The sequence below is a fragment of the Manacus candei genome, unplaced genomic scaffold (assembly GCF_025592945.1).
Source record: "Manacus candei isolate 608988 ecotype Guabito, Panama unplaced genomic scaffold, ASM2559294v1 h1tg000131l, whole genome shotgun sequence".
Classification (NCBI taxonomy): domain Eukaryota; kingdom Metazoa; phylum Chordata; class Aves; order Passeriformes; family Pipridae; genus Manacus; species Manacus candei.
In genome coordinates this window covers 64923-75120 of record NW_026138179.1, presented here as the reverse complement: position 1 = coordinate 75120, position 10198 = coordinate 64923, and the positions used below count along the sequence as shown (strand labels likewise).

The following is a 10198-nucleotide window of genomic DNA, read 5'->3' as shown; positions in this document are numbered from 1 at the left end:
CCCCTTGTCTGGGTACCTGCTGCAATGCCAGGGTGATTTTTCTCTTCCCTGTCTCCCTGCACAGCCTTCCCACCCCTCAAGGGTGCCCATCACCGTGGTGTCAGGCAACTGGAGCAAGTGAACGCTGCTGTGGTTGGACCCAAAGAATCCACCTCCCTCCTTAGCCCTGCAAGGTTCAGGATCCCAGCAAACCCACCCCGTGCCAGCCGGGAGCTGAAGGAGCCATCACCTACCTCGTCGCAGACGTGGAGGGCGAAGAAGAGCACCAGCATGCCAGTGGAGGGATAGCGCCCATGGTGCTCCGTCCAGCGGTCGTGGATGTACTTGAAGAAGGCAGGATTGTAGATCTGTACCTGGGAGGACAGGCTGGGGTTAGTGCTGGAGCCCCAGCCACGTCCCAGTCAGCACTGGCACCCCGGGTTCCTTCCCAGGGTACCAGAGCACTGGGAACCCTGGGGCTGATGAGGTAACAGGGGCCGTGGCCAAATAGGTGCTTATGGCATTGTGGGGATGAGCCCCCTGTACCTTTTCTTTGTCCACACGCAGAAAAGGCTTCACAGGCGCGTATGTGCTGGGAAAAGAGGAAAGGCAGGTGAGCTCTCAGGGGTCCCACACCCCCATCTCCAGCCTGAGCTGCCAAGGGATGCTCTGGGAGGGAGGAACCAGTGAATGTCCACTGCTCCCAGGGGAGCTGTCCCCAAGGTAGGTGAGTCACCAGCCTGGAGCTGCTGGTGCCCACTGGGTACTTACAACCTGATCTGGCCAGTGGAGAGGGCACTGGCAATCCAGAGCAAGTCCAGGGTTTTGAAGGGCACCAGCACGAAGCTGACGTTGGCGGGCAGGTTCTTGGCACTCTCGGGGTACATGAAGTGGTGTGTGGTCCGACCACCCACGTCGCCCTCAAAACCCACTGTGGGGGCCTGGTTCATCCTGGGGAGAGAGCCGGGAAGGTCACACCACCCCTCCCAGCACCCCCGTGCCTTGCAGGTGACACGGATGTCCTCCGAATGCTGCCAAGGAGCAGTTTCCCAGCCTGCTGATGCTCAGAGCGCCGGGATGACATGAGGGTCCCCCCCAGCCAGCCCAGGGGAGGTGGCAGGGCTGCACCCACTCCCACCCATCCCAGCACCCAGAGGTGCCAGCATCTTGTGCTGCCCGTGGGGCTGGGGGTGGGCAGTGCCCCTGGCAGTGCTCCCCAACCCTCCCTCACCGCATGACGAAGTCGTGCCCGTCGATCTCCGGCCCGTAACCGGAGCCACGCAGGTTGCCTGAGTTGCCGACCACGGCACAGCGGCGGCAGCGCCGCGGGTCACGGGAGCGGTAGGGATCCTCTCCTGGCACGATCTGGAAGAGCTTGCTCAGGACCTCGTGGGTGTTTTGGGACTTGAACTGGGGCTGCAGCATCTGCAGGGAGGTAAGGAAGGCAGGGGGGCATCAGCCAGTGACCCCCCCGTGCCAGAGCACATCACAGCATTCCCGTCCCTGTGCTCACCATCCACCACCTCTGCACATCGGGCGGCAGGTCCATGTTCTCCTTGGTCCACACCGGGGACACGCTGCCGTCATAGCGCCCGTCAAACCAGTCGGTGGCCCCGGGCTCCTCGGCGGGGCAGCGGCGGCAGGCGCAGCCCCGGGGGTACGGCCCCGCCTTGCTGAGCCGCTGCATTCCGGCGTAGCCGGGCACCAGCTTCACCCGGTGGATGCCGCCCAGCCCGCCGGGGTCCAGGTAGGCGATGCTGTGGTGGGAGTAGGTGAAGAGGAGGGACATGACGAAGACGAGCAGGAAGGCGGTCGAGAGGAAGCAGAAGCGCAACGAGCACTTCATGGTCGGCGGGTGGCTGAGCCGGGGACGGCGCCCGCTCCGGCACAGGGCGCGGGCATAGGGCGCGGGATGGTGTCAGCCGGCCAGCAAGGCTCCCTGCGGAACGAGAGCTTTAACCCCCTGCGGTGGCAGTGGGGTGGGGGGTGATGGAGAGCCCCCCGTGCCCCACCGCACCGGGCTCCTACCTGCTGGGCTGCAGCTTTCCATCCGCGTTGTTCAGCCGCGGCGAGGGCCCCCGGTGGCTCCGAGTGCCAGGTAGGGAGCATCTGCTGCTGTCCCGGCCGCGGGGCTCGGGCACGGCTCGGCTCGCCGGGCTCAGCCGCGGCACCGCGTCCCGGCGGCTCCTCCGGGTCCCGGCCCCGGCTGGCGCTCAGCTGCCACGGTGCTCGTCATCCCTGGGTTTAGCTGATCCGCTGGCACCGGGCCCGCAGCTCCCGGCTCGGGAACGCGGCCACCACGACACCGGCCTGGAGAGGGAAGGAGGGGACAGCGGGTCAGGGGCGGCGATAGAGCCGGCAGAGCTGGAGGAGGGCGCCGGGGGCTCAGGAGTTTATTCCCCACTGAACGCGACAAAAGGGCTCCCGGTCCATCCCTGGCACAGGGTACGAGCCATCCCCAAAGGGACACGCCGGCGCAGGGTGCGAAGGGAGCCGAGGTACCGGCACTGCTGCCTGTGCCGGGGAAACCCCCGCGGCTCCCGGGCTGTGCCCTCCCTGTCCCTGCCAGACAAAGGCTCAGCCACGAACTCGCCTACGGAGCCGAACAAGGGGCTCCTTTCTGTAGGCTCAATCCTCCTTCTCTATCACGCCATGAGCAGCCCCTCCAAAACCCTCTTCGCCGGCTGCTGCCGCCGCCGAGACAGCCGGGAAGCGACTGTTCCGCAGCCTGACGGCACCCCGGGGACCGACGTGGGACTGTCCCCCCCGCCCCGAGTGGCAGCATCCCTCGGGGAAGGTCACCCGCTCGCTCGTGATCCCGGCGGGTAAAAATAGCCAGGGCAGAGGTGCCGGTGCCTGCGCCCGGGCAGGGACGAGAGAGAGGGGCGGCCGAGCCCCCCGAGCCGGGGGGAGGGCAAAGCCAGACCCCCTTCCTTGGCCAAATTTTAAAAAAAGGCTGAAAATCCCCTTTCAGCCCAGTTACTGAGGTGGGACAGGATCCAGCAGCTCGGGAATGGAGATGTGACCTCCACTCCAGGCCTTTTTTGAGGAGAGGATGACACCCCCCCCAAGGCCAAACCCTGCAGTGGCATCATCTCCACAGCTCAGCCCTGGCCCCAGCTAGCCCAGCATGAGGCTGGCAGCACTAATTAGGAGCTAGCAGGCACCAGGATGCCTCTTCCCTAGGAAAAACATCCTCTGGAAGACGCTGGTTTTCTTACAAGGGACAGAGACTCCTTGGGATGGGGGGAGACCATGGACCCCAAAGTCTCCCCCAGCCCATTGCATGGGTGCCTCCTGCCCAAATCCTTAACCCACTGTCAAATATTTGTTCAAGTGGTGACAGTCTTTAAAGGAAAGAGCCAAAACCCAAGGGCCCATCCCAGTCCAAGTCCTTTCCCAGGCTCTGGGGGAGGCATTTAAACACAACTACATGCCACACACATGTCCAGAAGTGACTGAAACGAGTTCCTTGGGTTGCTGCCAGAGGGAAGAGCAGGGTGGTTGTTTTGCATATAGGGGAGTTTGGGATAAAGCCAGTACAAAGGTATATTCCCCCCCAGATGCACAACACGGGAAGGATTTGGAGGTAAAAGGCGATTTTTGTGCTTTTTTTCAGCTGCGACGTGGCAGGGGACGCCAGGCAGGATGGGCAGAGCCCCTTCCCCTGCTCCCGCCGCTCACCATCCCACGGGGCTTTTTAAAGGCTAAAGGAAATGAGCTATCACGTGTGCTTGTGTTATTTTTGTTCCTGGTGAAAAGGGGGAAATCCCTTTCCGGCTCCCCAGCACAGCCCGGTCCCGCCTGATGCATCCCAGCCCTGGCAGCATCTGGAGCACATTTTGTGCTGGTCCCCCCCGACCCGGGGCCTCCCGGAACTGCCCCCGACCACAGCGGGGGGAAAACCCCCCCCTCCAGCCCAGCTCATGCGCGGTAAAAGAAGCCTTAAATCCCAGCGGCTGGTTTGAGTCATCATTTTCCTAGCAGGAGCTGGCAGCTATTTCCATCTGCACTGGTCCTTACAGCCCCCAGCAGGCACAGGGCACCCACACATCCACATGTACCCCAGCAATTTCCATGCCCTCCCTGCCCAATCCTAACCCAACCCGCCTCCACAAATAAAACCCCACTGCAGGAGCACTTTGCACCAGATTTTTGATGTTTCCTTCTTAAAATAACAAGGGATTTCAGGATTTCTCCTGTGGTGAGTAAGCCCAGCAACCCAGCCATGCCACTAAATACCCTTCCACTTCCAAATTCATCCCCAGGATCCTAAATTGTCTCCTGGGTCCCCTGTGCTCATCAAACACAAGTTTCTCTTTGATTGCAGGAGATAATGAAATGAGGCTATTAAAAGGTCCCAGCAAATTGCTCTGCTGCTTTTACAGCTGGATGGTTTTTTCTAATCGTACAATCCTTCATTTCAGGAGAGTGCTGGAGTGATGTGACTGACAGCCCCAGGGCCTGGAGGATGCCTGTCCCTTCCCCATCAGCTGTAATGCCACCAGGCACATCCCCACCCACCATCTTAAGGTCTTTTTGCTTTTGTTTGTGAGTTTCTAAGATATCCTGAGGTTGTTGGCACCAATTTCCATGCTGGTAAACGGCAGGGTGGGCACAGGAAGGAGCTGTCACTGGGAGATGGGATGTCACCCTGTTCGGGGCAGGGAGAGGAGGGGAGTGGAGGAGCAGGGGCAGCACTGCTCGCACCAACTGCTGCTCTTCCCAGGGATGATGGGGCTGAAAATTCCCCTGGAAGTCCTCAGGAGATGCGGGTGACCGGGTGCCACCCATCCCATGGCCCCTGTGCAGGGACATCACTTCTGCCACCACTAAACCATGATGGGGTGCCAGAGTGGTGCATGGCTCTTGCAGGTGGAAGAGGGGGAAGCACACAGGGACCCCTTGGACCAGACCAGCATCTCTCCTGCTGTCATGATGGAAAAACTGAGAGTTAGGGCTGGGTTTTTTTTCACAGGGAAGGAGTGGATGTGAGCTGAGTCTTCTCCCACCTCCTTCAGCCCCAGGCAGAAACACCGAGTGGTGACCTGTCCTTGTCTCAGACCCAACTTCAGCGAGCTGGATTATTACAAAAATGTATAAAACTGTTCTAATTTCCTTTCTTGCCAGGCCCGAGCACCGCCGGAGGTTGCAGCCCCGCGGGCAGAGCGCCGAGGAACGCGCCCCGCTTGCCTCCACGTCAGCTCCTGTTAGCCTGGAAGGGACCATACCCCGTCCCTCTGCATCACGGGGCTTCCAGAGCCTGACCAAGAGCTGGCGAGAACAGCACAGGTAATGAAGAAGGTTCTCTCCTGCATTGCCCATCCAGAGGGATTATATTTTCCCCGTGATTTTTTTTTTGTCCCTGGAAGCTGGATGGGAGAGGAGCAGGGAGCAGACCCGGTGTTGGCACAAGGATGTTTCTCCCTGCTGTGGATCAGTGCCATGCAGGACCGATGGCCAGTAGTAGCTGAGCACCAGGTATTAAGAGAAGAAGCCAATTTCATGCATTAAGCCATTGCCACATCCCGACAGCAGCAAAGACCTGGTAACTTATTCGTCATCCTTTTAATTAATCATACTCTTATCAGCCAGCTCAATCAGCTAATGGAGCCAAGTTAATTGGGTTTCCCATGTTTTAAACCCTACTTGCACCCCTGGTTGCCAAGAGCAGCAATTCCAGCCTTTCCTTGTTCCTGGCCTCTGGAGGGGCTATTTTGGGTTTGTCCCTCAGCGCTGGGATAAGGCCAGGAACAAGCGTGGAGACCAAATCCCCAGCACGGAGCTGGGATGGAGCCAGCCTCGCTGAGGCCATTTCCTATGGGATTTGGGGGCACAGGGGAGTGCCAGCAGTGGGAAAGCTCAGAATAGAAGGCTCCCACCCTTGCTGGTGGATGGGTCTTGCAGGGACTGGTTCAGCAGCATCCTGAGCCCCTTGGCTCAACTGCAGTGGGAACCCTTGGGGAACTACATCAGCTCCAACACCCTGAGCTGCCTGACGGGGCCATGCTGGGTGGGCACTCTACCTGTGCAAAGCCATCTGGCCCCAAGGGGAGCTGGCTGCCCGCTGCCAGCCACACTTCACCTCACCCTCCCACAGCCGCAGACTGGGATCAGCACAATCTGCCTGGTCTGTGTCCCCCTCCCTGCCTGGTGCAGCAGGGCTGCATTCCACAGACACCCCTGAATCAGTCTCCCTCCTTCCTCAGGTGCCTGCAAGGACGTGGCCACACCACAGACATGCTCCCCAGGACGGGCAGGGCCCCTGCTCCCAATCCATCACCACAGCACCCCGGGAGCCGCCGGCAGCACCCCGAGCGTCCCTGCTGGCTGTCAGGAAGGAACCACTCTCCCTCCACCACTGCTGCTCGTTTTACCAGCCTGGGCCCTTAAGGTTTGTGTCTGATGCCTCACCAGGAAAATATGTGCAGGAGTGTGGGACGGGTGGATGCTGCACCAGGGAGGTGCCGCCGCTGCTGCCGTTTGTGGCCCTTTGCCCTGGGAAGGTGAGCAGGGACAGGGGGCCCCACTGCACTTTCCTTTCCTCCACCCTGGGTCTCATCAGCACCAAGGCTGGGAGGGCAGTGGAAAACCAAAGGCTTTCCTTTGGCTCTCGAGGGCTGGTTAATGGGTGCTGTGACCCACAGCTGCCCCCTCTCCCCTGGGGCACAGCCCGAGCTGAGAACTGCAAACTTGGCTCACACTGTGGGCAAACCAGCCTAGGTTTGCTCTGCCTGCAGGCAACACCCAGAGACCTTTGATGTCATTAGGGAAATTGTACCTATGAGATTTCATCACAGGGAAGTTATGGGCCTCCCAGGCCAGAGGCCATCAATCCCAGCACAGCCCAGTTACAGCCAGGGACTCCCATTAAATGTAAAATTAGAGCAGTTCCACTGGCAAGGGCCCCTGACTTCTCTCTGCTAGCTGGGGCTCTGCTCAGACACCTGGGGAGAAGGGGGAGCAGTTCCAGCTTCCTAATTAGCCCAATTACTGCTGCAGATCAAAAAAGTCCTTTGGTGGGGACATGGTGGCACCCGGAGCAAAGTGACTGCAGCTTGTTCTGGTTTCCCAAGAGCAGTTGTTGAGGGGGTTATTTTAGATCCCCAGCACTGAACCACCTCTCCAGTAAGAAAAAAAATCCATATATCACAGTGCAGATATACAGATAGATGATATAAATTTTTGTATATATTTACCACTTATCCATATGCAGTTTTGGGGGTATCTTTGGGAACTTTGCCATAGAGCTGCGACCTAAATCTCTTGCATTTTCCAAAAAAAAAGGTTATGGAAGATACCGATGGCAAAGAGCGACATGAAGCCAGGAGGTGTCCCGGAGGGCAGCCTGGAGCCCAGCAGGGCAGGGAGAGGAGGTTCCCAGCCTCTCCCACCACATCCCAAGCCCCCGGGGTCCAGCGGGCTCTGATAAATCCCGGCTCACGAAGAAGCGCTGAAGCCGGCCAAGAGAGCAATTCGCAGTTTGCACTCGTGCAAGAATTTAATGCGGCGGGAGCAGAGGAAAGCCGTGGAGCTGCCGGGACCTCGGTGTGCCGAGCTGGGCAGCATCGGGCGCGCCCAGAGCCCGCAGCGAAACCATCGCGCCCTCGGCACCGCCAGAGCCCTCCACCGAAAAAGCGGCAGTTCGGGGCTTGTTTGGGCATGACAATCCAAGCGTTCCCCCGGCGTGCGGCTGCCGGGGCTCTCCCCGCCTGCCTCCGGCGCCGGCGAGGCGGGGGCGGCGAGCGGAGCGCGCCCGCCGCTCCCGAGAACCGCCATGAGCTCCTCGGAGGAGAGGGAAACGCTCCTGACAGGCAGCTGCCGCACACAACCGGCAGCGGGGCCGCCGCTCGCTGCCAGATGGGGACAGACAGACAGACAGACAGACAGACAGACGGGTACGCGCGCGGCTGGGGGCGGCGGGCAAGGCAATCCCCCCAGCCCGAGCTTCCCCGCTGCCGCCGCGACCTCTGGCTCTGATGGAAGGAGAAGAACAAGGAAAACCAAGCCCAAAGCGCTGAGGAACTTCCCGTCGGCTCTCACCGCCTTGGCCACTCAGGGCTGGAAACGGGGGAGCCCCAGATAACGCGGGGCAAAACTGCCTCCATCAGCCCACGCGTCTTCCTGGAGGGAATCTCAGCAAGTTTTGGGGGTTTGGTGTGATTTGGTTCCCCCCGGCCACGTGTTATGATTGTTGGCAGCAGGAGGGGACGCGGCCCTTCCTCCAGTCTGAGCTTGCACGCTGCCGGAGTGATGTCCTCCCCCCTAAAAATTCTCCTGCTGGGATGGGAAGCCCTTGCTCCAGGGAAATATGTGGGAACTTTGGGATAAGTGCTCTGACTCTGCAGCTGGAGCCTGAGCAAAACCTTGCCTTTCCCCTGTGCCAGGAGCACCCAAGCCCCTGGCACGTGTGAGGACCCCTTGCATCACCAGGCCCTGAAATCCAGGCTCTGGCACCAATTCCACTCTGGCAGCCGTGCCTCAGCCAGGGAAACACCACAAAACAGTGGGACAGGCACACCAATGAGATCTCACACCAGTGCCCGTGCTGGTGCCCCCCTCACAAACAGAAGCAGGCAAGGGACATCCCCTGCTCCGTGACACAGTTTCCTACCCTGTCCCCAGGGACACTCAGGCTGGTTGTGAAATCCTGGCTGCCACTACCTATGCAATGGACGCCATGTGTCACGCAGCCATGTGTCACACTGCTGCTGAGGGACCTCACACTGGCACTGGTGGGGACCGGGGTCAGCCGCAAACAGCCCTCCCACCGCGGTCCCCTCTGTGGCCACCCCAGCTCTGCCCACAGTATCCCGGGGCACTCGGCTGGAGGGAAGCAGCTCCATGAGCCCCAGGTCCGACACCCCTGCCAGGGCCAGCATCCTCCCCGGTGTGAGCGCATCCCCCCCGGCAGCACCCTGGAGATGCAGCCCGCGGCCGGGGCCAGCGCATCCTCCCCGGGGCCAGCACCGCAGGGCCCGGGCCAGCACTTCGGGCCAGCGCAACCTCACGGGTGCGAACCCGTTGCATCCCGGGTGGATCCTCCCGGCGGCCAGCACCCAGCACCGAGACCAGCACCCAGGACCCGTACCTGCACCCACATTCGAGGCCAGCACCCCAGGGCAGCGCATCCTCCCGGGGCTATCCAGCACCCACCGCATCCCGGGTGGGCGCTCCCAGCAGCGGGACCGGCCGCCAGCACCGGGACCTGCACCGAGGAGCGGGGCCAACAACCGCGACCACCACGCCGGGGCTGAACCCAACGCACCCCGTGTGGATGCCCCTCGGGGCCAGCCCCCAGCCCCGGGACCAGCCCGCAGCACCGGGGCACTCCCGGTCAGGCTCCCCCGCCGCAGCCCGCCATCCCCGCCGCCTCCCCGGCACCGGTGCCCCGAGCCGAGCCCAGCCGAGCCGAGCCGTGCCCGCACCCCCGCCCCGGGCCCGTCCCCGCCGCGGTACCTGGCTCAGCTCCGGCACGGCCCCGCCGCCGGGCTCACCCGGGCGCCGCCGCCACCGCCCTCCGCGCCGTGCGGGGCCGTGCCGTGCCGTGCGGGGCGGGGGGCCGGCCCCGGCAGCCTGGGAGATGTAGTCCTTGGCCTCCCGGAGGGGCTTGTGGGACTTGTAGGAGGCGAGCGGGGCCGCCTGCGCCCACCCGCCGCACTGGGATCTCCGGGATCCCAGCCCGGGACTCACCCCGGCACATCGGCACCCCCAGCCCGAGTTAACGGCATATCGGCATCCCCTGTACTCAGCCCCCGGTACTCATCCACCGGGATCCATCCACCCCGGTAGCCACCCGGCGCATCCGTGCTACCTTACACCCTCCCGGTACCCAGTCCGGTACCCACTGCGGTACCTACCTCGGTTCCCATCCCTGTACCCACCCGGCTCTCAGGCATCTCCGGTATCTACCCCGGTCCCCAGCCCGGGACATCGGTACCCCAGCACCCACCCCTTGTTATTCACCCCGGTACCCACTCCACCGCACCGGCATCCCCCAGTACCGACCTCGATCGCACCCCAGCACCCACCGGGTACCCGCCCTGACCCCCACTGGGCACCGACACCCGCGCCCATCCCCTCGCTGCCGAGATCCCTGCGAGGAGCCGGGCTGAGTCCGGGCAGGCTCGTGACAGGGATGACTTAGGGCGCTTAGGGGTGCGCGCCGGTGCCGGGACCCATTTTAGGTCAGAAAACACCAAAACCCCCTTTCCCCCTT

At 62.0% G+C, this 10198-nt stretch overlaps 2 protein-coding genes and 1 long non-coding RNA gene across 4 annotated transcripts in view; 2 read left to right on the top strand and 1 right to left on the bottom strand.

The window, feature by feature from the left end:
* Nucleotides 1-1203, top strand: part of LOC127462614 (uncharacterized) — a 2072-nt gene extending 869 nt beyond the window's left edge. Inside the window, exons 2-4 of one of the 2 annotated variants that reach the window (XR_007900504.1) lie at nt 65-371; nt 547-702; nt 988-1203. This is a non-coding gene — a long non-coding RNA (uncharacterized LOC127462614). Of the gene's footprint in view, nt 1-64; nt 372-546; nt 758-987 lie in introns of those variants that run through there. The other variant, XR_007900503.1, reaches the window with a different exon arrangement.
* The window catches only part of ST3GAL2 (ST3 beta-galactoside alpha-2,3-sialyltransferase 2), a 13493-nt gene extending 3962 nt beyond the window's left edge, over nt 1-9531 (bottom strand). The window contains exons 1-7 of the mRNA XM_051771346.1: nt 9439-9531; nt 2008-2289; nt 1493-1918; nt 1211-1404; nt 751-930; nt 526-571; nt 234-353 (exon numbers count right to left, since the gene is read on the bottom strand). Of these exons, the coding sequence (XP_051627306.1) occupies nt 234-353; nt 526-571; nt 751-930; nt 1211-1404; nt 1493-1825 (873 nt within the window). The 5' untranslated portion in view covers nt 1826-1918; nt 2008-2289; nt 9439-9531. The remainder of the gene's footprint in view (nt 1-233; nt 354-525; nt 572-750; nt 931-1210; nt 1405-1492; nt 1919-2007; nt 2290-9438) is intronic.
* LOC127462609 (basic proline-rich protein-like) lies at nt 7621-10198 on the top strand. The gene is made up of 2 exons (XM_051771347.1): nt 7621-9831; nt 9981-10198. The coding sequence occupies exon 1, from the start codon at nt 8824-8826 to the stop codon at nt 9769-9771; it is 948 nt and encodes a 315-aa protein (XP_051627307.1). The 5' UTR covers nt 7621-8823; the 3' UTR covers nt 9772-9831; nt 9981-10198.